A 26,208-nucleotide genomic window follows, 5' to 3' on the forward strand; every position below is an offset into this window, starting at 1 on the left:
ATGGTTTTAGTTTAACAAAAATATCCCTCCCGTGTTTTCCCAACATCATATCTATGAAAAGTGACACCTACCATTTTCATTTTTTAGAATGTGATTGACAGTGATTATAAAAAATGTTTTTAGTCTTTCTAACACTTGAATGATAAATTTTTCAAGTGTTAAAAATGTTAAAAGTGTTTTCTAAAATCATTGTCAAATAGGTTCTTAGACTCCTACAATGCGATAAAAAAGTATTACACTTGGGGGTGATTTTAAAAATAGTTAAGAGTGTATTTGACAGTAATTCTAGGAACTGTTTTTAGCATATTTAAAACTTGAAAGATAAAAATTTTCAAGTATTAGATAGACTATAAATAATTCATAAAATCACTATCAAACTTATTCTAAAAGCACTTATAGTACCTAGAATTGCACTTTATAAAAATTATAAAGTGATTTTAGTAAAAACACTTTATTTATAGTGTTCTTGTCTACATTGTTTATATATTAAGAGTGTATTTGGTAATTATTTTTAGAAGTGTTTTTAGTTTTACTAGTACTTGAAAAATAAAAAATTTTAGATATTAAAAATACAAAAAACATTTTTAGAATCATGGTCAAACACACTCTAAAAATTTGTTTGACAGTAATTCTAGTAAAAGTGTTTTTATTGGAAGTGTTTCCTTTTATAATATTTTCATGAAAAACATTTTTATAAAAATATTTTTAAAACAAGGAGAAACATTAGAGAAAATATAATAGATAATCTTTTAAAATTAATTTCCTAAAAATCAGTAAAATATCATTAAAATATCTGAAAATATTATTTGGTTGATATATCTTTCCAAATTTCGTATTATAATAATTATTATAGTCACGAGTCATTAAAATTATTAAAATAATAGATTAAAGAATTATAGTCATAGGTCATTTCAATGCCTTACAAGAAAAATGACATTTTGTTCTTTTTAATTATTTTATATAAATTAAATAATCTTATTTTAGGCCCACAAAAAGAAAAGTTTGGACAAAAATTTAAAACATGCATCTACATGGGTTTGATTGAGTACCTGCATAGAAAGCTACTTGGCTCAGATTCCCAGAAGGTTTTATTCCACCATCTGATGGAAATATGGTTTCTTCTTTATGGGTCTGTTGGTCTAAGAAATGAAATCTAAAGTCTATCTCAAGGTTCTGAAGCAGAGATCCTCAGGCCTTGAAGCTGAGTTCTCTTGGGGGAGGAAATTCTCAGACTTTGTTTTCTTATCCTTAGGTGACTCAACTTCCATCGCTACTTCCTCATAACTAGAGTACCCTTGGTAGGTAATTCTGACCACATTTGCCAATGTTCTTTGGCCCTTGAAGTATAAATAAGACAAAAAAAAAAAAAAAAAAAAAAAGATAAAATTGTACATATCTAGAACATTACTCACATCTGATTGCTAGGGCAAACCTTGATTTGGATATTTAAGAATCAAGGACCTATTTTCCTAGAGGAATGATCATTTTTTTCAACTAAGAATATTGCACTTGAGGATTTCTTTTTCTTATTTGTTTATTATGCTTTACAAAATATGTTTGTATGATGCTCAATACCGAGTTTACATTTAAAAAATTTAATCATTCCAAGCATTATTTACACTAGATAGTCGTATATTCTTGATGTTTTGTTCCTTAATTCTTTCTTTATTCTTCATTTTAATTGTGTGATTCTTTATTTGAAAATTATTATTTCTCTAAAATATATATATTTTTAAATAGAGGATGTCTAGCAATATAGTTAAACCATTACAACAACCAAGTGTTATTGGGATGATATTACGATGAATGCTTTTATTGAAGTTTGTGTGGCTGAGACTTTGGCTAGAAATAGACCAAATAATCACTTTAGCAAGTTGGGATGGAAAAATGTGATAAAAGCCTTCAACAATTTGACTAGAAGAAACTATCAATATAAGCAACTTAAGAATAAATAGAGTTCTATTAAAAGGATTGACAACTTTAAAATACCTTGATTGGGAAAGAGATTGACCTTGGGTGGGATCCTATGAGACAAACCATCAATGCAATCAATGAATGGTGGGATAAGAAACTGAAGGTATGTTTTGTTTATTCATTAAATTTATTTGATTAATTTATATATTAATTATGAAATATGATAAATTAAATACTCTTGTAGAAGAATCCTGAAGCAATAAAGTTTAAAACAAAAGGCTTGAAAAATGTTGAGCAATTGGACATACTTTTCAAAGATATTATTGTTATTGGTGAATGAGCTTGGGCACCATCACAAGGCTTGTAGGACAAGTTGTTGATGATTCATCTAAGGTGGGGGAACACAAAGATAATATAATAGAAGGCCAAGATGACTCTAGTTGCAATCCGTCACTTGATACTATCTCCCATAGATTTGAAGCTACTACCCAACCTTCTATGGAAAAAAGAATGAGGGAAGAAGGAAAAGGAAAATAGATGAAACCAAATCTTGAGGTTGTGGCTATCCAGTTAGAGCCCATTTGTAGTGTTGTGGAGAATAGGTCTTTTATCTCATCAAGAGCAGATAAGCTGATTGCTGAAGTGATGAAAATCATACGTGGCATGCCTGAAGTGAAGAATGACTTTGAGTTATACATGAAAGTAACAGATATCATGGTTGTAAAGGAAAATAGAGAGATGTTTGTTCCATTAGAAGACCTGGCTTAAACATAAACATGTTTGACTGTTGGAATTGTTTCTTATTCTTATATGGAAACATATTTTTGCTACCTAATATTGTTTAGTTGTTAGGTTGAGGGGAGGAATGAGATGTTAGTTTGCTTTGTGTGTGAATTGAAAAGTCATTATGCCCTTGTTTGATACTTTTTATTATTTCTTTCTCTAAAAATTGTGACTGTTAGATGAGCTTTGGTGGTAAACTTCTTATAAAATTGATATTGTTTTTCATTTTATTAATGTGTAGTTCCTCTGTTCTTTTTTGATGTGCCCTTAACAGAAGCCTTAGCAATGTTTCTCACTGCAATAGGTCATGGACTAAGTAATAGGATGATTCAAGAAAGATTTCAACACTCGGGTGAATCTGTACCTAGATGGTTTGAGATTGTATTGGATGTTGTTTGTCTTATGGCTATGGATATTACAAAACCAAGTGATCCACAGTTTAAAGAAGTCCCTAATAAAATAAGAAATGATGATCGATATTAGCCATAATTGATGGAACTCATATGCCTGGTTCCTAGAGATAGAAAAATACCATATATTGGTAGAAAAGGCATGACTACCCAAAATGTTATGGCAATATGTGTTTCACATTTGCATGGCCCAAATGGGAAGGTGCTACTCATGATGCACAAGTCTTTTTAGAGGCATTAAGAAGGCTAGAATTGGGTTTTCCTCATCCACCTAGAGGTTTGTGAATGACAATATCAAACTTGTTTTTGTGATTAAATTTTTATTATCTAATATATATATATATATATTGTTTTGTAGGTAAATATTATTTGGTTGATGTGGTTATCTTCAAATGAGTGGATATTTATTCCCTTATAAAGGCGAGTGTTACCATCTTCCAGATTTTCAATGAGGTAGTTCTTATAATTATAAATAAATTAAAAAATAAATATTTTTAGTAAAATATGAATAATAATGGTATAATCAAATCATAAATTATTATTTTTAACTATCTATTTGAATTTCAAGTTATTTAAAAAAAAATAGTAAACTCGTTAATGAATCCAATATATTAAGTTTTACTTGATTTAAAGTTTATTTCTTTAGTAAAAAAATTATAAAAATATGATTATTTATAAATAAGAAACTAGTTAAGTCATTCAAAACGAATTTTGATTTATGACTTTCTAACCTTAATTAAATTAGTTTTTGAGTTTCCAATTATTTTAAAAATTAATAAATTTCATATATCAAGTATAATTTGATTTATAATTATTTGCTTAATGAAAATTTTTAGAGAAATTAAAAAAAAGTTCAAACAAAAACACACATAATTTAAGAAAATATCATATCCAAAGATTTTGGAATAAATATTCAACTGTTGAGAAGGAAGGAAACAAAATCATTTTCAATTTCTTTAATTTTTCTTTTATTTTTAATTAACAATGAAAACAACTTTTATTTATTCTCTCTAAAATATGTTTGCTATTTCACTTTGTTTCTTATCTATTTTTCTTTATTTTTAAAATTAGAAATTAAAACAACAACCAAATAAAGCTATTAAATTTTAAAAATAATTTAATATTAGAAAGAAAAAAAAACCTCTTACGATTTTTATAATTGATTCAAAAAAATGTTTTATGATGTTTCCTAAAACAAAAATATGTTTGACAACTTGAAATATTATTAACTTATTTTTTATGTTTCAAATATTTTTTTTTAAATAACTTTTATTTATAACATTTTATTTTCAATTATTATTCGTATTTATATAATTATTTTTTAAAACAATTCTAAAAAAATAAATAAAAACAACTAAAATATATCCTTAAAAAAACCTTTATTTTATATTTTTAAGTTGTTATCAAATGTGTTTTTGTTTTTTGTTCTTAAAAATCTAAAATTGTTTTTGAAAATGACTTCCAAACATATCCTTTATTTCCAAACTATTTGTATACAATCCAATTTCTAGTTTGTTAATAATCACATTGAGATTTGGAGAAATCAAAAAGTGCTTTTTGGTGCCAAAACAAACCCATAAAGAAAGGGGGCAGTTAAAAATGGAAAAGAAACAACAGAATGGCATACCCACCAGCTTCCCATATCACACATGGTGGAAGCATTCGTAATGAATACAGATTTTCATCTCAGTCGCATTCCCATTCCCATTCCCCACCACGCAGAATCATCATTTTTAAATTCAAATTCACACCCATCAGTCAAAAAGCACTCTCACTAAGAAATTGACTTTTCTTTTGATACCTCCTATCCTAGATGCTCCCTATTTTATTTGAAATATTAGATCAGTGGGTTGGACAGCTAGAACTGCTATAATATCTAGGTCTCTGTCCCTACAAATAATAAAAAAAGGGAAATTTCTTCTATGGTAGGTGGGAACAATACTGAATTGTCCTATAGGAACAGTATTAAATAAAGTTGACCAATCTTCATAAGAATTGAAGAGAAAAAATTGGCTTGAACAAGAAAATGTGGAGAGAGACGGGTCAACTTTTATATTTTGTTGTTTGTCTTTTTATATTTTGTTTTAATAGGAAAAAAAAATTAACTTTTATCTAAAATATGAAGTCAATAACTGACTTCTATTTGAGTAATAAACTACCCTATATAGAAGAAATCAACTTGGAAAGAAAATGAGTAGAAAACAGTTACCTGGGCCATTGTTAAGAGACTCACCACCACCAGCCACCAGCCACAACTGCCATCACCACCAGTATGACCAGAGCAGCCACCAAACCAGAGCTGCTGCTGCTGCAGCCATGGCTCTGTTCAAAAGAATGCTTGATCAAATACCAGAAAAATCAGTTTCATTTTCTTCCCTTTTCCTGCTCTTTCAAAGGAACCAAGCACTCAGCATTTCAAACATGGGAGATCAGCTAAACATTATACCATTTATCATCGGCCTCATAAGCAGTCCTACATTTATCAGTGAAGAAAGCATTGCAAGAAATGGTAGATACATGAGTTGGGCGATTACAATAGATTGCCCTAAATACGAATATATAAAACAACCTTTACACTACATATACCAAGAATCTGAGTTTTGGAAAATTAAAACTTTCCCAATGATGTAGCAAAACTAGAAGCAATTTTAAATATTGACTGAAGAGATCTATGAGTCAGACACTGACATCTCAGCAATCAAGATACTTGGCTCAGGGGAGCCCACTCATCTATGAATCACAAATTTAGCATTTCACTCAGTTATTCTTCAGGAACAACACATATATTCAATTGTCTACCACCAAAATTCCCTTCTGTACTTTCAAGCAAAATAGACCCATCTTCTGTCTCCAAATGCATAACAAGTAACAAACCAACAGAAAAAAGAAGGGGAAACAAAAATAAAATAAAAACAAACTTGGCAGTAACAGTGACGTTCTTGAAATCCTCCCCCACCTTTGTACAATAAATAAGGAACTACGAGACTTCGGCCTTTGACAGCTTGGAAGTCGAGAGCCACAAGATACTCGAGGAGTCGCTTGTCAAACAGAGTCTTGAGATCTGTCTGCACTAACCTTTGGTTTGGATTGGTCTTTGAAACCTAACATTTTGTTTAGCGCACTAATGTAGGCCCGAACACTGGAGACGACAATATCCATTCCTGCCCCAGTCCCACTGGAACCAAAAGAACATTTTAGGTACTGTGAATTTGGAGGTAAACATAACATGGAAGAAACAAATATCAAGAATATACCTAAATGAACGATGAACAGTCTCTCCTGTCAAAGCATTAGTTAAGGTGTGATTTTTCTCCCCACGGATTAAAACCCGCGTGGTAGCTATTGCATCAATACCTTCTGTGACAGCATTCAAACCATACTCAAGAAGTGTAACTTGTTCCTGCATATCAAAGCAGAAAAGAAAACTCAGCAATATTTCTCCATTGTAAACTATTGTGGCATGATCTTAGTAAATTGGATGCATCTGAGCAGGAAAAAAGTCCAACAATAAGAAGACAAGCTTCTGACGTGGGATTTTCCCTTCCTGAGAGAGCTTAGTAGGTTTTCTATAGAGATAATTAGAGCCTGTAAGGAGCAATGGATAGAAGGGCACTCAAGGCATTGAATTGGGTTGAATGAGCTAATGGACCTAGAAAATGGGGAAAAGGCCCTGAGAGTGGGGCAAGCGTTGTTCCAGTCAGGGTTACTGTTTCCCTGAAGTTCATTTGTCTCTGGGCTCTTCTGGGAGAAGTGGCACAGTCTGGAATTAAACAAAAGGTAATTCCTGACAGAGTATCTAGAGCAGGCAGTGTATTCAATAAGTAGGCTTGTTATGAAAGTATTTCATAAAAAAGCAAATTACAGTATTAGGTTTGTAGAAAGATATTCTAAAGAATGTGGAGCAAGAATCTGGGAACAGGGGAAATATTGATGTTCTAAATTATGGTATTGGTTGTAAACTTCTTACTTGCCACCAGCCACGCAAAGGTCTTGACTTTAGGTGAAAGTTTGGTCTTCTAAGTACTAAATGAAGTTTGCTGGAAGAAAGGATCTTGAACTGGTGGAACCAGAGGGGGCACTAACAAATGAACTGATTGAGAACATACCAAAGGATGTCAACTGTCAAGGACCAAACTTCTGAAGTTTATACCTAGAAAGGTGGATGTATATGCACACAGACTAGAGTCGATACATGGATTGTGAATTCCTCAAATTCATGATAAAAAATATTGCATTGAAAGTGAAATTTCTTGCTGAAGAATGATATGAACTTAGAACTAAAGAAACACAGGAATTTCTCAACCTCACCACTCTATAGAGATTTGGGAACTGAACCATGAGTTAATCACTCCACCAATATCCTCCCAAAAGTGAATTTTTGTGCTCATCATCCAATGAATACCCAGTAAAACAAGAGATATTAGAGAATACTTGTGTAATTGCCTTCTTTTAGGATGCCCATGATGTTTCTTTTGAATTCTAATTTCCCATTACACAAGATAATATATAGTTATGGGTGGGATGTCAAAGAGGGCAGAAGATCGAACTAATGTGGTAAAAGATTACTGTAAAAAGTGATGGGATTAATTTCAATAGCCTATGACAACTATTAGTCTATGCTGCACCCAACTGCTAATCATGATAAAACTTTTATTTTTTGATAAGCAAGCAATGGTAAGATACATCTTAATAAAAAGAGCAATAGACCAATGTATGCAGGTTGTGTACAAAGGGAAATCAAAAGGTATAGCCCGGAAGAGGGAAAATACAAAAAACTGCTCCCTTCCTCATCTCAATTCCACCCAATCTACAAAATCGATTAAAGACACTGATCTTTCTGCTATGTACATGCTTACTTATAATGACAAACTTATAACAAAGGAACTCATCAATGACTGATCTAGATCCCACCCAATCATGATAAAACTAAACATATTAAAATAGATAAAGGTAAATTATTCAAAACAAGATTGAGGCTCAACAAATATGCAACCTATTTGTGAGAACTGGAGATCAGCTCCCAATATTCCAAAGAAGCAGTTGGTTCAATTTTCCATAGGTTTACATGTCTGATACACATGTGATAACTGGAAAAGGAATGCTCTAAGACATTAACATATATATATATATATATTTTTGATAGATGAACAACAAATATATTAGAAAAGGCTAAGAAGCTGCATGTATACAGGGGGTATACTGAACAGCCCCAAACAAGGCTGGAGAAACAAAAAAAAAAAGGGGAAAAACCTCACCCACCCTCAAGTGGTCCCAAGCCACTCCAAAAAGCCTAACAGAGAGTAGGTTTCCTCACCAATGTACACCCTAACCCAACTCCACAAGTTACATACAAAAAAATTCTTAAATTTCTGAATGTCTAAAGACCCTCCCCTGAAAGCTATCCTATTCCTTTCCTTCCAAACCGTCCAAAAAATGCACAACGGAATGGAATTCCAAATTTTTTTTCTTTTTTTCCCCACAAAAGAACCCCTCCAACTAAGTAACACCTCTATAACTGACTCTGGGAATACCCATTGAACTCCGAAAATGGCAAGGGTAATCTCCCAAATAGATTTAACCACTGTACAATGTAAGAGAATATGATTCGCCTTTTCCTCTTCGTAGCCGCATAGATAGCACCGATTAGGGAGCTGCCATCCCCTTCTTTGAAGCTTATCCAAGGTGAGGATCTTCCCCCACGATGCCTCCTAAGCAAAAAAAGACACCTTTGTTGGAACCTTATCCAACCAAATGCGTCTATTTGGAAAAACACCGGCTGAGGAGCCACTCAACCTTTTGTAGGCCCCCTTGACCCCAAAAACACCGTTGCCTTCCCGTTTCCATCTCACTGAGTCCTCTTCAGGAGAAATCCTGAAATCCTTCAGAAGATACAGCAAGTCTCCTATCTAATCCATCTCCCAATCATTGAAATCTCTAGCCAAACTGAGATTCCAACCTCCTTGACCCAAACTAGAATCCCACGCTTCACAAACTTTGGCATTCTTATGACCCACCAAGGTAAATAACTGAGGAAAAGTTTGAGAAAGCGCCTCATTACCACACCACTTATCCGTCCAAAACAAAACTCTATTCCCCTTCCCAACCTTAAAATCCATGCTTCCCAACACCAATCCGCCTCCTTCATGATCTCCTTCCATAACCCCACCCCATAAGGCCCACAAAATTCCTTAGTCCTCCACCCACATCCCTCTTGACCATATTTCACCCCTATCGCCGTTTTCCACAAATTATCCTTCTCATAGGCATATCTCCAAACCCATTTGCCCAACAATGCTTTGTTCAACAAATCTATCTTTCGGATGCCTAATCCCCCCTCCTCCTTAGGGCTGCATACCACCTTCCAGTTAATTAAGTGAACTTTCCCCTCCAAGCTTCCTCCCCCCCACAAGAAATCTCTTTGAATTTTTTCAATCCTTCTTGCCACAGCCTTAGGGATGCGTATAAGGGAGAGGAGGTAGATGGGTATGCTGGCCAAAGTGCTCTTAATGAGAGTAATTCTTCCCCCCTTCGAAATATATTGCCTTTTCCACTGGGCTAGTCTTCTTCTCATTCTCTCTTCCACCCCATCCCAGGAAGATGAGGTTTTATGATGAGCTCCAAGGGGCAGCCCCAAGTACACAATGGGTAAAGCCCCCAATCTGCAGCCTAGCTCAGCCGCCAACTCCTCCAACTCATCCACTTCCCCCACCGGAATTAGGGCACTCTTAGCCAGGTTAATTTTAAGGTCGGAGGCAGCCTCAAACCATGCCAAAATCCAACTTAGATTGGTCAGTTGCTCTCTTCTAGCTTTGCAGAAAATGAGTGTGTCGTCAGCAAAGAGGAGGTGAGAAACAGTCAGCTCTTCCCCCCCTCTCCCCCGCATCCTACAGCCTGAGATAAAGCCCCCCTCACCAACCCGTCTAATAATAGTGCTAAGCACTTCCATACCCAAGACAAAAAGGTATGGAAAGAGGGGGTCTCCTTGCCAAAGCCCCTTTGAATTTGAAAAGAACCCAACTGGAACCCCGTTGATTAAAATAGAGAATTTGGCAGTAGAAATACACCACCGCATCCAATCTATCCAACGAGACCCAAAACCCATCTTCCGAAGAACCTTCATAAGAAATTTCCAATTGATGCTATCATAGGCTTTTTCGATGTCCAACTTGCATATTAACCCTTTCTCTTTTCTTTTATATCAATAATCAATCACCTCATTAGCTACTAGAGAAGCATCCAAAATCTGTCTCCCTCTCACAAAGGCATTTTGGTCAACTGAGACCACCCTATCTAGCACTTTCTTTAGCCTATTTGCTAGGACTTTGGCTAAGAGTTTATACAAACCCCCAAGCAAACTGATAGGTCTAAAGTCCCCCAGGTCTTCAGCTCCTCCTTTCTTAGGAATAAGGACCAAAAAGGTGGTATTGAGAGACTTGGCAAAAGACCCATGCTCAAAGAATTCCTTAAACATTTCCACCACCTCCTCCTCCACAAAATCCCAACAATCTTGCCAAAAGGCCACTGTGAAGCCATCCGGGCCTGGAGCTTTGTTTCCCCTCATCTCCATCAATGTAAAATGGATTTCCTCCTCAGAGAAAGGCATCTCCAAGTCTTCAGCTTCCCGGGAGTTAAGTTGATTGAACTGCAGCCCCTCAATATCCGCTCTCCACCCCGGCTCTTCTGAAAGTAATTTCTGGAAAGCATTCACTATCCCATCCCTCACCTCTTGATCCTCGGTCAGCAGCTCCCCATTAATTATAATCCTGTCTAGGGAATTATTCCTACGATGGGCATTAGCCATACGGTGAAAATAACCGGTATTCCTATCCCCTTCCTTGAGCCACAGATCCCTAGACTTCTGCCTCCAATGAACTTCTTCCATTAGCACCCATTTATAGAAGGCATCCTTGGCTTCTTTTTTCTGCTCAGTTTCAGCTATAGACAGGCTCCTCTCACTCTCCACTCCATCCCAGTACTCCAGATGCTGAAGGGCAGAATTTTTATTAACTTCCAGCCTTCCAAACGCCTCCCTATTCCATACTTTAATATTATGTTTCAAAACCTTTATCTTATAGGCCAATCTAAAGCTGGCCCTTCCTCTCACCTCAATCCCTTGCCACCATCCCCGGAGAAGACCCTTAAAGTCGTCCACTTTCAGCCACATATTCTCGAATCTAAACGGAGTTGGGCCCCTCCTTATCCCCCCACCCATCAGCATGATAGGAAAATGATCGGAAGTGGGTCTATGCATTCTGCATTGGGCTACCCCACTGAACATATCTAGCCACTGCTGAGTCACCAAAAACCTATCTAGCCTTGCCCAGGACTGGTTGTTCCTTCCCCCACTCCAAGTGGCAATACCCCCTTGCATAGAAAGATCAATGAGTTCCAAATCATCCACAGTTTGGGCAAAACTTCTCATAGCCCCAGACAACCTTCCCTATTACTCCTTTCTCGCTGGGACAAGATGACGTTGAAGTCCCCTCCTAAACACCAAGGATCTTCCCACAAGCCTCTAATCGTCCCTAGCTCTTCCCACAAGCAAACCCTGTCTTCTTTGGAGAAAGGCCCATACACCCCAATAAATATCCAGGTCGTCCCATTTTCCACATTCCTAATCCTACAGGAGACTGAAAATTTTCCCACCTCCGTCTCCATCACCTCCAGAGACTTTTTATCCCAACACACCAGAATCCCTCCCGCAGTGCCCAAGGCGTCTAAAGCCACCCAATTTGACCACCTGCCAGAACCCAAACTTCTCACCAAGCCCTCCGACAAAGTCTGTATTTTGGTCTCTTGAAGACAAAAGAGATCCACCCTCTGACTTCTGATCACAGCCTTAATAACCCTTCTTTTGGCGTTGTCATTGGCTCCCCGAACATTCCAACTTAGGATTCTTAGCTTCATTTAAATTCCATAATTTGGCACCCCTTATTTGCCCACCATCATTTTGCTTCTTCCCCCCTTCATAGTTAATGGAACACTCTAATCTTTTCAACTCTCTCTCAAATTTAGATTTCTCCAAAATGTTCTTACTATGAACTCTTTCCCTTCTCTTACGAATTTTAACCAGGAATTCCATAATGTCCTTCTCCAGACCTTCTTTCTAAAAACCCAGAAAATTACTAAACTTGGCGAAATCGCTCTTCTCCTAGCTAAGCTCCCCCCTGCCTTATTTACTCGTGGCACTATTTGATCCGAACCCAAATCCTTTCCATTATCATCAGTTCTACTTTTGTTGACCTCCACCAAATCCCAGCATACGACAGTCTCTGTCAAGGAGGATTCCAATCCCATGATCATTTGGAGCGGATTTTCATCCTCGCCACGCTTCTTTTCAGTCCCAGAAAGGTCGCAAAACTCCCCCACTGGAGTCCGACCAAAACAAAGAGAAGGGGAAAAAGGATTCTCAGGGATTAAGCAATCAGACTGAACATACCTCGTCGCTTCCTCTACAAGGACTAGGTCAATCTTCGTTCGCTCTATGTGGAGGAGCTCTGCCTCTCTCAGCCTGCGCAGCCCATCCTTTTCCCAAAATAGAGAAAATTCAGAGAATGGGCTTCCCAAACTTGTGCCACGGCTTTGGGCCTCAGCAAAATGGCCGCTTGGCACCCTCGTTGGGCTCTGACCATCGTCTACCAGACCCACATCCACCGTGGGCTTCCAGGCCTTGGTCCGTCTGAGGTCCAACTTCTCCTTTGGCCCAAGAGACTCCACAGAGGAAGAGCATGGGCTACTGCCCTCAGACCCATGAGGCTTCACCAAAAAGCCCGTCTCTACAGGCCCGCTTTGTATAATCCCCTCTCCCTTGGGCCTTAATTACGGCTCACCAAGCCCACAAACACACTCCGTGGGTCGCCTCGACCCAAAAGTCAACTTTTGCGTCCCATCCGCAGACTGTAGCTGCTCCTCGAGCCTCGAGCCTCGAGCCCCCTTCGGCCTCCCTCACGCGCTTGCCCTCGCGTGGCTGAAACTCACCCTCAACCTCTCCATCTGATACGAGGGATTTTCCTTTCTCGCCGGTCGGCCTCGTCTCCCACCACAGGGTAAGGGAATAGCATATATTCTCGACCCATATTTCCACCAAATTAGGGGTTTTCCCCTCATTTCTCCTTACCCGAATTCTAGCCCACTATAGCTCTTCCTTCCTCTCCGTCTTGACATCTATGTCTAAAAAACCCCCGCATCCCTCTCCTATCTTGCTCAGAGTGTCCCGATTCCATAGAGAAATGGGAAGACCCACTATCCTTACCCAGGCCTCTCTTTCTTTCTCTTCCTCCATCAAACATCCCGTCCTTTGGCTCCATTTTTCCAGACGCATGATGAAGCCATCGACCACTATTTCCCCACCATCTAGGGCTTTCTCGGCTTCTTTTATCATTTCAAACTCCAATAATGCCTTACCGTCTTCCAATTTGGCCAAGCCTAAATTGCCCTTTAGCCCCCACCGTTTTGACATTTGGGTCCCCCAGCTTCTTAAATCTTCCCCCCCTCCTCGTAATGGGATCCAGCACCCGACAAGGCAATGGTCCAGCTTCTCCAAGTTCGCACTTAAATCTCTGTTATCCACTTTCACCCTAATCACCTCTTCTCCGGTGCTGCGTTTCTGCTTGACCACCTCCGCAAAGGATTTTCCCAACATGGGTATCCAAAATTTGTCCCTGTCCTCCTGTCTCACTTTCCCGTCTGGAATAGACTCCATCTCTCGCAACGCCTCCACCAAGAGGATCCAACCCCCTTTTGCTCCTCTGCCTTTGGGAACGAAGATACTAAATCTTTTCTTTTCCCGATCTGTAACCCCCAGGCGAAGGAAACATCCCCCTTTGTTTTCGCCTCGCACTAAAGAGAAATATCTCCCATTCTCTTGCCAGCGTTTCTCCCAATGGCCAGTCCTCATGTCCTTTGAGCAAAAGACCAGACCTTCAATGAGCGGCCCTAGACTTGCCGGCCCCAACTTAATCCAAGAAGAGACACCTCCCTTTCTTTCCACTATAAAGATCTGCGTCCTTCCCTTCTTCTTCTCTGTCTCGACCTCAAAAGTTTTGGACTCTATCCCAAAACTCCTTTTCCGACCCCCTGACTGGAGATGACCCGCTGAGTCCCCGCTCGCACCTTGGAGCCAGAACTCTTCTCCATTTCTCTCACCCACTCTCTCGTCTCTCTCCTCCATTCTCAATTTCCACTTTCTTTCTTTCTTAGAACCCCAGAGTATGATTTGGCCAGATAGAGATGTCTTTCATGGCTCTAAGACATTAACATATAAATAATCAATTTAGAGGGCATTTCAGGTATTTCACATCCTTGATATGAATTAAAAAATAGGGTTGGGAGCATTGCGTTACAAAATCTTCTTAAGTAACCTTTTAATGCAAGCAAGGTCCAAAAAACTCATATCTATGTAAGATATACACAAGAGGGAGAAAGGCTAAAAAGGAAAATCTATAACTTTAAAGAATCTAAGAACTTAAAAAACGACAAAACCATCTCACATTAATCCATCTAATCCAAAGGAAAAAGCAACTTGACACTAACTTCAACTTTACTAGGGAACACTACATCCTTAAAGATTCTTTTATTTCATTCCTTCCAAATACATCAACACAAAGCACGCACTTCTTTACATGAAATCTTCAAAAACTCTTATTGTCAGCAACAATACCCTAACCTGCAAGGGAGTCCACAACTTTCCTGACAGATGCCAACTTCAAAATCCATCTCCTTCATGGAATTGTTTAAAGCTTTCATGATAGTTTCCCCTCCCCTCTCTTCTTCTTTACATCTTTTTCCTCATCTCTACTTGATATGGCAACCCCACGTTGAACATAGACAATCATATAGGTTTTCTTTCCCTTCCTGTACTTTGGATATTACTCCTGGACACAACCATTCTATTCTATGGCTTCTATCACAATCCACCATAACCAGCCTAGGGGCTAAAGAGATGATATTTAATAAGTGAATACTTTTTAATAGGTGTTTGTACACAATTTTCTTTAACTTTTCTAACGGATCATAAAGGCAAAGATCATAAAGTTTCTCAAACCTTCACAAGGAGATCAATGGCCTTGTAAGCTGAATCAACTGGCCCAGTCCCAACTGAACAGGCAACATGCTTTTGCCCATCAGCATCAATGAGCTTAACAGTCGCCGTAGAAAGACCAAGAGTGCCACAAGTCACCTGCAAGTTACATCCATTGTGATTGATGACAAGTTGTTCATTACAAAACAAGAACACTCATTTAAGAAGCAACAAAATCAGAAATGAAGTCTTGATTTACCTGCAGATCACCAAGCTTCCAAAAAACTTTTGGCTGAAATATTTCATCCGATACCAATGCTATTACATCAACATCAGTCAGATTCTGGGAAACCATTAATTAAAATAGAGAATCAAGAAAAAGTCATCTTAATAAAAGAAATAAAAAACATGCACACAAAGATCGTTTCTGCTTATGTATGTTTGACCCAAAAGAAACAGCTTCTAAGGAATGAAATTTAAGAGGATGAATTTGTCCATGTGCAACAAATTCACAAATACTATATTTATACAGACGAGCTTTACATAGAGAATAAAAACCTAGGCACCAAACCCCTGATATAACCAGGAAAAAGCATGCAACTTGACAAGGACGGATCATATGAGCACTCTCTCTAATAAATATTTAATTTGGACCTTAAAAGACTGGAAAGAAATTCTCTCCTTTCCAAGATAAACTATGACCTGACGCCTACCATATTGTACCTAAAAAAGAAGGCCCCACACCAATGTACATTATGCACATAAACAATGTGTTCAACTAAAACCATTCATCAACTAAACATTATTGGAATTATCATCATTTTCAATACCGCCAATATTTTATTTTTTTTTGTTTTTTGATAGGCAAATAAAAAATATAATAATAACCATAGTTTTAAAAGGCTCAAGGCGCAAAGTAGTCTCGGAGCTTGAGGCGCAAGGCGCACCTAAGGCGTGGGCTTTAGTGAAGTGAGGCGCACCCTAATTTACATATATATTTTTATATAATATAATCAAATTTAACAATCATTTATTTGTCTTAAACACATAAATCATCAAATATCATCCAAAACTTCAATTTAATCAACAAAAAGCATAAAAATAAAGAACTCCAAGCATAAAAACAAATCCAAATCCATATTGCTAATAGCATAATACATATCCAAATCCAAAGTTTCCAAACCAAAACATGAAATTTGTCCACAATTCAAAAACATCATTAAAAAACACTTAAATAACAAATTTTTCCACAAGCAATCATCACTCCTCTAAATCAACAAAATCATCATCATCATCATTTCCATCATCACATTTGTATCCTTCCCCATCTTCTTCATCTACTGAATCAACCATGTCTCTATGTTTATCTTCATCCATTAGTGAATGAGAAGGCAAAGTTCTAGAACTTGAAGTTATCCCCCTCGTTGGTGGTATTATGCTTGAGCTTGCTCTAGCTCTAGCTCTAGTATCAAACCTGGCCTCCTCAGCTCCAGTAGCTCTAGCAACATCACCCCATGTCAAATTATCATCATCAAATACAAAATCATCTTGTGCACCTCCATGAGAATCCTCATCTTCCATTCTTCCTATCAACCATTCATTACTATCATCTATATCTTTCAAAGAAATTGGGTCAATCGTGTTACGTTCATTGTATCTTCTCTTCAAGGCTCAATTATACTTAATGTATACCAAATCATTCAAGCGTTGATGATCTAACCTATTTCTCCTCTTACTATGAACTTGCAAAAATTCATAAGCTCATAAATATATTTTAAAGTTTTAACTTTTAAGTTACATTCAAGACTCTATTAGACTATTACTTGTAATTATTTTGGTCACTTACATTTTCAAAGATGCTCCAATTCCGTTCACAACCTGATGCACTGCATGTTAAGTTGAGGATTTTCATTGCAAACATTTGGAAATTTGGAGTTAAAGCTCCATATGTAGCCCACCATTCAACTGTAGTATAGATATTAACATTTTAGTGAAACAATTCACCTATTTTAGCAAAAATACAATCCAATCATTTAAATAAAGAAAACTAAATAACTAATCTAGTGCTCTAGTCCTCCTTGTCCTAACAGCTAACTCATTCCCGAATAGTCCTTAGGCAGTTGTGTACAAATTCACTTCAGCCATAACTTTTTCTTGCTTAACAGGGTCTCTTGTTAGCCTTAAGATGCATTTATATAAATCACTCATAATCTCTGCATCACGCTCTATTTCTGGTTTATCATAGAAGAATTTCAGGTTCAAAAAGTACCCTGTTGCATGCAAAGGCCGATGAAGCTGAATCTCCCACCTCTTATCAATGATGTTGAAGATTTCTTTGTACTTCTCTTCATTTCCATTAAAACTTCTCACAATTGTATCCTTAGCTCTATTCATGGCCTCATAGATGTATCCCATAAGAGCTTTTTTTCCACCATCAACCAAACAAAGCACACGAACTAGGGGACCCGAAACCTTTAAGCAAAACACAATAGTGTTCCCAAATGAAAGCATTAGAACTATGTTGGCTATAGTTTCCCCCTTCTGCTCTTTTGCCCATTTACTATCTGACCAATCTGAGCTTGTAAACATCTTCCTCAAGTTATTTTTTTGTTCATGCAATCACAATAATGTGATGAAAGCAGTTGCAAACTGAGTCTTAGCAGGCCTAAGCAATTCCCTTTGTCTAGTGAACCGCCTCATCATGTTGAGTAACCCTAAGCGATTATAAATATACCCATTTAGTGATATAGCCTTCTTCAATGTCTTCTTGATGTTTGGTAGCTTTCCAATATCTTCCAACATCAAGTCAAGGCAATGTGCAGCACATGGTGTCCAATACAAATGCGGGCACTTTAATTCTAACAACCTTCCTATGTGACATAGTAGATAATAAATTTACACAAGTTCTCGAGATAAATAATTCAAATTTTAAAAGTAAATAAAAATTCAAGAAATAGTATTTATTACCTGTCATCGCATAACTTAAGTGATTATCTATTATAACTTGAATAACATTCTCCTCACCAACTTGCTCTACCCATTTGTCAAGTAACTCAAACATCTTTTCTCCTGTCTTAATCATTGAAGAAGCATCAATAGATAGCATGAACATGGTTCTCTTTGAACAATTAACCAAAAAGTTCACCAAAGTTCTCTCTTTCCTATCGGTCCATCCATCTGACATAATTGAGCATCCATTTTTTCCCCATTCCACCATATGATCTTTCCATCAAATCTTTTGTGAGAGACAATTCTTTCTTAAGGTTAGTAACTCTTACCTCATGAAGAGTTGGTCCCTTCATACCCACACCATATTGGCTAATAGCCTCAATCATTGGTTGGAAACTCGGATATGTGACTGCATTAAATGGAATAGCAGTCTCATACATCCACTTTGTGATAAGCATACAAGCTCTTTCTCTTGCTTCCTTTTTGTAGGCATCATTGATGGTAGTTTGATTCATCTTCCCACTCCTTCGATTTTGAACAACCATCTCTACATAGGACTTTGTTGTCTTGGTTTTTTTGAAGAAAACATCCTACCACCACTTCCTCCTCGGTTACTACCTCTACTAGAAATGTTGGTGACATTCATTCTACTATTAATCTCCTCACCAAAATCTTCATCTTCCAAACCAAACAAATCTTCATTAACATCTTCACTCCCCATATTCATTTGCTTTTTTTTATTTTTCTTGGAACTCATATACTCTTCCATTTCTTCTCTAACATGTTCCGGACATTTTCTACATTTTTTAGCATTTCTATATCCACCAACAAGATGTTGTTTGTGTCTATATATGCCTCCTTTGGTTACTTTATCACAAAAAATTGCATATGATGGTGTTTAAATCTTTTTCATTAACCAAACGAGCATACTTCCATTTGGGATCTCTTCTTCCACTTGCACTAGAGTCCACTTGAGTTTCACTCTCATTATCCATCTCGCAAAAAAATTATCTATACTACAATAAAATAATTATAATTAAATTAAGAAAAAAATTGAAAAAGAAAATATGCATATCACATTAACAAAAAATATGCACATGAGTGTTTTTTGTTTGTTTATTTTTATTTAGTAAAATTTTCATGTCAAAATACAATATTTACATTTATACTACAATATACAATATTTAAATTTATAATTTTATACTACAATAAAAAATTATAATTAAATTAAGAAAAAAATTGAAAAAAAAAATGCATATCACATTAACAAAAAATATGCACATAAATGTTTTTTTTTATTTATTTTTATTTAGTAAAGTTTTCATGTCAAAATACAATATTCATAATTAAAAAAAAAAAATGTCAATGAGAGTTATGAGACAACAATGGAAAAAAATATAGAAAAGTGAAGAAAAGAGAAAAATACCGAGGTCCCGGAAAGGTACGTGACTATTTTTCCTCCTCTTCTTCGTCTTCTTCACTTCTCCACCGCATGGTTGAGGCTAGGGCACGATTTAGGAGTGGTGTCGAGTTCAAAAATACCAAAAAAAAAGGGTCTGGAAGGGAAAACAGGGCCAAAACGACGTCGTTTTGGTCCCAAAAATCCAAAAAAAAATTAGGGCTTCTCAACTCTTAGCCCTCTGCAACCTGACGCGGTGATTGAAGAAGAGAAGAAGAAGAAGGAGAAGGAGAATGAGGAGGGCGTACCTGGCCAGAGGCGACCACGTTGCGCCTTGCGCGCCTAAGCGCCTTCGTTAAGGGGCGTCACATGCCTTCAGGCGAGGCGCCGAAGGGTGGCGTCGTGCCGCCCGGAGCCTAGGCGCGCCTTTCACAACTATGATAATAACACTTAACAAAAAGCATATCAAAGTACATAGAATGTATACAAAGGATGCCAAGAGACAGAAGGGAAGGAGTAGAAAAAACAAAATCCCCTTCATGAAAACCCCAACCAATGGATAAAATCAATCATGGTTAAGGAATTTCCATTTTTTTTTTCTTTTTTTTTTTTGGATGATGAAATTCATCAATAATAGCAAAAACACAACAAAGTACACCATAAGTATACAAAGCGCACCAAAGCTAACAACAAAAAAGAGCCAAGGAGAAACCAAGGTTGGATTACAAAAAACACCTCCCTCCCCTATTAAGAATCCAACCACTCAACAAAATCAATTAGAGACATTGAGTTGCCACCTCTGTACAATTTGACAACAAGATAAGATAATAAGGAACATTTTAAAATGACCTTTCATTTCTCTCTTTCCACAAAGTCTAAAAAATGCACAAAGGAGCAACTCTCCATACCACCTTCTGTTTTTTTTCAAACAAAAGATCCATACCACCCTAGCAAAGTCTTCGTCACTATGACCACTTGAACCAAAGAAACCTCAAACAAAGAAAACAAAAGCAAAAGAACCCTTGCCATGCGGTGGTGAAGGAGGATAAAATCAATTGACTCCTCATCCGCTTTACAAAGAAGGCATCTATTAAGCAATGTCCACCCTCTTTTTTGGAGTTGGTCAAGAGTCAAAACTTTTCCCCAGCAAACTTCCCACACAAAGAAATTTGCCTAAGAGAGAGCCTATGGATTCTAGATGTACCCTTGCTGGAAAGGCAATTAAGTTCCTTGGCTTAAGACAACATATAGAGACTTCATTAAGAATGTTTCTTTCCTCAAAACCATCCACCCTACCCTAGCCTCCTCTCGATTCACTAACATATCTTGCAGTCCAGCAAAAAAATGTTGTACATTATCAAGCTCCCTATCATTAAGATTTCTAGTGAAGCAAGGATTCTAATAACACCTTTTGTGGGTAAGAAGAGGAAAAAGGTGTGGCAGGCTGCTCCCTTTTGCCTTTTCTGGATAGTGTGGAAGGAAAAAAAAGCAAGGCGTTTGAAAATGAGGGGCGTCTAATCCAAGGGATTAAATTTTCTTTCCTATGTAACCTTTTGGAGTGGGCTAAGGTGTATTTAGTTTTTGGCCTTTATTCCATTGTTGATTTTGTGGATTGGTTGGGTTTAGTTTGAGGGGGTGCTGTTTTTTTGTAATTCCCCTTTTTTGTGGCACTCTTAGGCATCCTTTGTATATTTTCTATGTGCTCTAGGGCACTTTTCTGGAGTGTCTTGTTCTAATATATTGCTTTTTTACCCATCAGGAAAAATGTCTACTCCCACAAATCTGCCAACCAAGTCTCCTTAGATGAGGCCAAAGCAAATAGAGATGGAAAGGAGACATACAAAGGCTCCTCCCCATCCACCTATCCTTTCAGAACTTCACTCCGCTCTTATTTCCCACAGTCAAAGAAACTCTACATTAAAATGTATCCCAATCCTTCTTGATAACCTTCCATAACCCAACATCATACCCTCCTCTCACCTCACAAGACCCCAACCCCCTTCTTCCTCATATTTTCCCCTCATAACATGTCTCTAGAACACTCCCCATCTATACTACTACTACCACCACCACCACTACTAATAATGATATAATAATAATAATAATAATAATAATAATAATAATAATATCAAAAGGCAATTGGCAATTGGCTCTCAAATAATCAATTTGGTTCCCTTGCATCCTGTTTTGGCCAACACGTTTTACATTAGAGCAAAACTAGAACAAAACCAATGCAGCTTCAATCTTCAACAGACCAAAATTCAAACCATTCCAGTCATTTAGGCATGTTACTGGTCCTATTTTGGTCTACTAAACCTTTGATTGATTCCCCACCTTCTTCTCTTTTTGCATTTTCATACTTAGATTTTAATGCTTTCCTCTCTGGAAACATGTTTAGTTGAACTTACATTGTTCACTTATAGAAGAAAAAAATGGTTTTATATTTCATATCTTTAATAGTTTATTTTCCTAGCAGTTATAACCAGAAACTAAAACATCATATTAATCCAGTAACAAACGTTCTATTCTTATGGAAAAATCAAAACACCTAACAAAGCATAATTGACAACTTTGATGCAGTAAGATCTGAAAATAAATAAATAGAAAACTGACCCAGTTCAATTGGGGAGTAGCAATGAATGTGAATAAATTTCAAGACGATAAAAAGTTTAGAAAAAAAAATGATCAGAATTGCTAGGAAAACAGAACTACAAGAAACTGGTCCAGATAACAACTTTTTCCACTATTTTTGGTTTTGCACACTACCCTCTACTAAATGACAGTTTACCAGTGATTTAGAATGGCAAAAGGAAAATAATACCAGTATATGAGCATTGTTTACTTTCTTTTCTTCTCTCACCCTCTCACTCTGTATATATATATATAAGAAAAACTTTGTGCTACCATCATTAATTCAAGCTACTTAACAATTTGAGTATGCAAGACCTTCAGATTCAAGCCAAGCAAGTTTGTTGCATTTTTAGATACAATAAAATCGTGGACTTCAGAATATTGAAAACTTCAAGGAGATTACCTTTTTCTTCTCAGCTACTTCTTTGAATCGCCAGAAGATATCATCAAGTTCCATACCCTCAATCTCATAACCAAGCTGAAAATTAGAAAGAGAAAAATCTTAATGCAGAACAGTAACTTAACAACCATATGTCCTTTAAAAAAAATAAAAAATAAAAAAGAGGATGTTGTGTACCTCCAAAAGTCGACTCTTCAAAGCATGCCGTCCACTATAATAACATATTAAGAAAATGTTACTTTATATTTATAGAAATATAAACTTGATAAAGAAGTAAAATAAATAAATAAATCATCTACCAGTGCAACTTCAATATGTATCATTACAAAAGCACACACATTACTCTGAATCAGCAAAATATCAAGAACGTGAAGACATCTCCCTATCCATTCCAACCATGGTTTGAAATGTCAGGAAATTTCAGCGATATATTGCCGAAATTTCGGTTATCGGGGACAGCCAACACGATATTTCACAACAAAAGTCGGTCAGCTGATTTTTCCTCGATATTTCTGCGCTTTCCCTGATATTTTGGGAAATTTACCAAATTTTCAGTAAGTCAACGAGGGTCAATGACCTCGCCTGCAACGCCTACATCAGGGTTTCCTGATTTTTCAGAAAGTCAACACGGGTCAATGTTTCCTGATTTTTCAAGAAATCAACACGGGTCAATGACCTCGCCTGCAATGCCTGCGTCAAGGGATTTGCTCCTACAACACCTATTCAAATTTTTTTACCACCCAAGGCCTGCGCCCAAGAGGATTCAAACCCAAGCAAAAGGCTTGGACTTGAAGCTATCTACCATTGGGCCAAGTGTATGTTTGTTAATATACATGCACAATAAATATTTTAAAGTTCATTATAAAAAGAATAAATAAATTAATTCTAATTATTTTATTTTAATTTTTATTTAATTAATGAATAAAAATATAAAAGCCATTATAATAATTTTCTTGACAAGTCTTTTTTTATATTATTTATATGATAATTAAATTTAAAAAAAACATATATGCATCATCACTTATTTTACATTATTGACTGCATTTAAATTAAATAAATTATAGTTTTAATATTAAATGTATCATCATCTATCTCATTAATCATATTTTAAAAAATTACTATCACTTCACCTTTAAATTTTTTATATTTATCCTTTTAATTTTGAATGTCTTTATTTTAAAATATTAAAAATATAAATTTATTAAAAAAAAAACTAAAATATAAAAATAATAATAATGAAGTTCTAATATTTTATAAATTAAAATTAATTTGATAAGATAAATAATAAATTATATATTAAGACCGATATATCCATGTTTACTGATATTTTTCTCATTAACCATACTTTTGTCAATTACACTTACAAAATAACTTTAACATATGTATTTTTACCTATTTTATCCTTTTTTAGAGTTTTTTTCAAATATTTCCATGAATTTTGAATCATTTTCATCTTACCAATATTTATATCAAAATATTCACCAATATTTCTGATATATCTGTAAAATCCAAGTATCGATATATCTGTGTTTACCGATATTTCAAACCATGATTCCAACTAGCACAGCACCAGGATCAGCAATCAAAACTTCTCCAAGGATGTGGTTGTCAGAAACCTAGTGCTTTCTCACAAGTCAACAATGCAGAATCTCAGACATCATAGAAAACAAGTTATAGAGCCTTCCAAAGTGTGCACACACAGCTCTATGGATCAAATCAGGAACCTAGACTACAGACTAAGTCAGGTATAAATACGCTACCATGTCACAGCCACTCAAACCTAATCTGTGTGGATGAGCTTGATCTATAAGAACAAGTGAACTCTTCACTCCTATTTGAACACTTCATATATGTTAAATTGCCAAATTCCAAGTTGATAGAATAATGACAATGACAATAGAAAGTTCCTTGCTTCATTTCTATTTTTCCTTACATCAAGTTCATTATTTTTTACTGGTCTATGAATTTATGTGCTTAAAGGATTCCTTAGGGAAAGGGAGTTTAACCTTTTTTATTTCATTAAGAGTTCACAGTTGGCTTAAGGCCTTCTATGCACTCTGGGTTCATCCTTGTATACAGTTTAATTTTTCTACTGATTCCCAACTTAGTCCAATACCTAATCCAAATTGTTTTCTGCAACTATGATGTGATGAGAAAATAAATTCATCCAAACTAAGAAGCGATGAAGTCTAGAAATTGGATTGCGTTCATTCCTCAACCAAAGGCGAAATTCTGGCCAGAATCCAAAACTTACCATCTAAGCCTAACTACAACAAACTACTGAGTCTCAAATTATTCCAATACCTAATCCAAATTGTTTTCTGCAACTACGATGTGATGAGAAAAAAAAAGTCATCCAAAATAAGAAGCGATGAAGTCCAGATATTGGACTGCATTCATTCTTCAGCCAAAGGTGAAATTCAGGCAAAAATCTAAAATTTACCATCTAAGACCAACTACAACAAAGGCGTGCCTACAAGATCTATAAGATATATCACCAAATTCAACTGATTGGCTATGTTTTGAGCGGTTTTTGGCCCAGCATACAACATATATTCATTTCCAGTTAGTATACTTCATCAAGTCCAGTCCTGGTGAATTCATGTAATTATTAGTTTGGAAATCATCCAAATACCGTTAAATAGATTTTTCCTTAACGGCAGAAAGGATAGTATTCAGAGCCTTGGACATCTGTTCCTAGAGGCTTTGTTCTAAAATCTGATGTCTTTTTTCATTATGTAGATATTTCCCTAATGAAGAGAGACTAGCATACAGAGGTGTATAGCAGGCCTAAAAGCCTTAAATCTAATGTTTTGCTCGTTATCCCCAAATGATGACTCGTAAAAAGAAAGAAAGCTGGCAAGCCCGACCTCCCTAAGCATTGCCAAATTAAATATATCAAACACAGACATTGCTTCAAGCCACCAGGCTTGATCTTATCTAGTCATCACTCTGAATGCTGCAAGGCATCATCTTTTTGCTCCTCAAACAAACCAATCTGCTTTCAAAAGGAAAATGTAGGAACACACAATGTTAGACATGGTGCAGATTGATGGTGCTATAAATTTCCTTTTTCTTCTCAAAATACCTTTTTGTACGGCCTTTAAAAAATTTTGCCCACAATTTACATTTGGTTCTTCAGTTACATCCCTCCTCGTGTCTAGGGTCATACCACATTCAACAATCAACTCTTTGTCAATAAGAATAATGATATTTTGTGTTCAAAATGAGAGTTGGAAGGGCTAAAAAGAAAGCTCAAGGATCTTATTAAGTTTTGGTGGTTTACAGATGCATGATGCCATAAGATCTGGTCTTAACCATCTGGTGGCAAACTAGCAGCTGCTTCAAACACATAAAAATAAATCCCTCTACAGTTGAGACAACAAGTTGCCTCAGGAGATTAGAGGTTCTACACCATAATAATGTGTGAATGCCAAATATATCCCCATTCCCACAAGACAATTTCTGAAGTGATACAAATGCATAATGCACAAATCCAATCCCAAATCTCATTTATTCAACGAAATCTATCACAAGCACACATGAGGCAAAGGGAAACCTTAGAATCTGAAGAACGCATACTTATATGCCCACTATAATCAGAATATATATATAATGATAACAAGTTGTTAGACATAGAAACCAACAACTCTATCAAGAAACGTAGACAACTAACTAATCTATCAAACCACCACATAGTTGA

The 26,208-nt window shown here is 36.3% G+C and overlaps 1 protein-coding gene across 2 annotated transcripts in view; it reads right to left on the minus strand.

Moving 5' to 3' along the window:
* Nucleotides 1–5,690: 5,690 nt before the first annotated feature.
* The window catches only part of LOC117914643 (2-isopropylmalate synthase A-like), a 51,416-nt gene continuing 30,898 nt past the window's right edge, over nucleotides 5,691–26,208 (minus strand). The window contains exons 7-12 of one of the 2 annotated variants that reach the window (XM_034830057.1): nucleotides 22,683–22,716; nucleotides 22,509–22,583; nucleotides 15,386–15,469; nucleotides 15,151–15,285; nucleotides 6,362–6,507; nucleotides 5,691–6,282 (exon numbers count right to left, since the gene is read on the minus strand). In XM_034830057.1, the coding sequence (XP_034685948.1) occupies nucleotides 6,150–6,282; nucleotides 6,362–6,507; nucleotides 15,151–15,285; nucleotides 15,386–15,469; nucleotides 22,509–22,583; nucleotides 22,683–22,716 (607 nt within the window). In that variant the 3' untranslated portion in view covers nucleotides 5,691–6,149. Of the gene's footprint in view, nucleotides 6,283–6,361; nucleotides 6,508–15,150; nucleotides 15,286–15,385; nucleotides 15,470–22,508; nucleotides 22,584–22,682; nucleotides 22,717–26,208 lie in introns of those variants that run through there. The other variant, XM_034830058.1, reaches the window with a different exon arrangement.

The sequence above is a fragment of the Vitis riparia genome, chromosome 5 (genome assembly GCF_004353265.1).
Source record: "Vitis riparia cultivar Riparia Gloire de Montpellier isolate 1030 chromosome 5, EGFV_Vit.rip_1.0, whole genome shotgun sequence".
Lineage (NCBI taxonomy): Eukaryota > Viridiplantae > Streptophyta > Magnoliopsida > Vitales > Vitaceae > Vitis > Vitis riparia.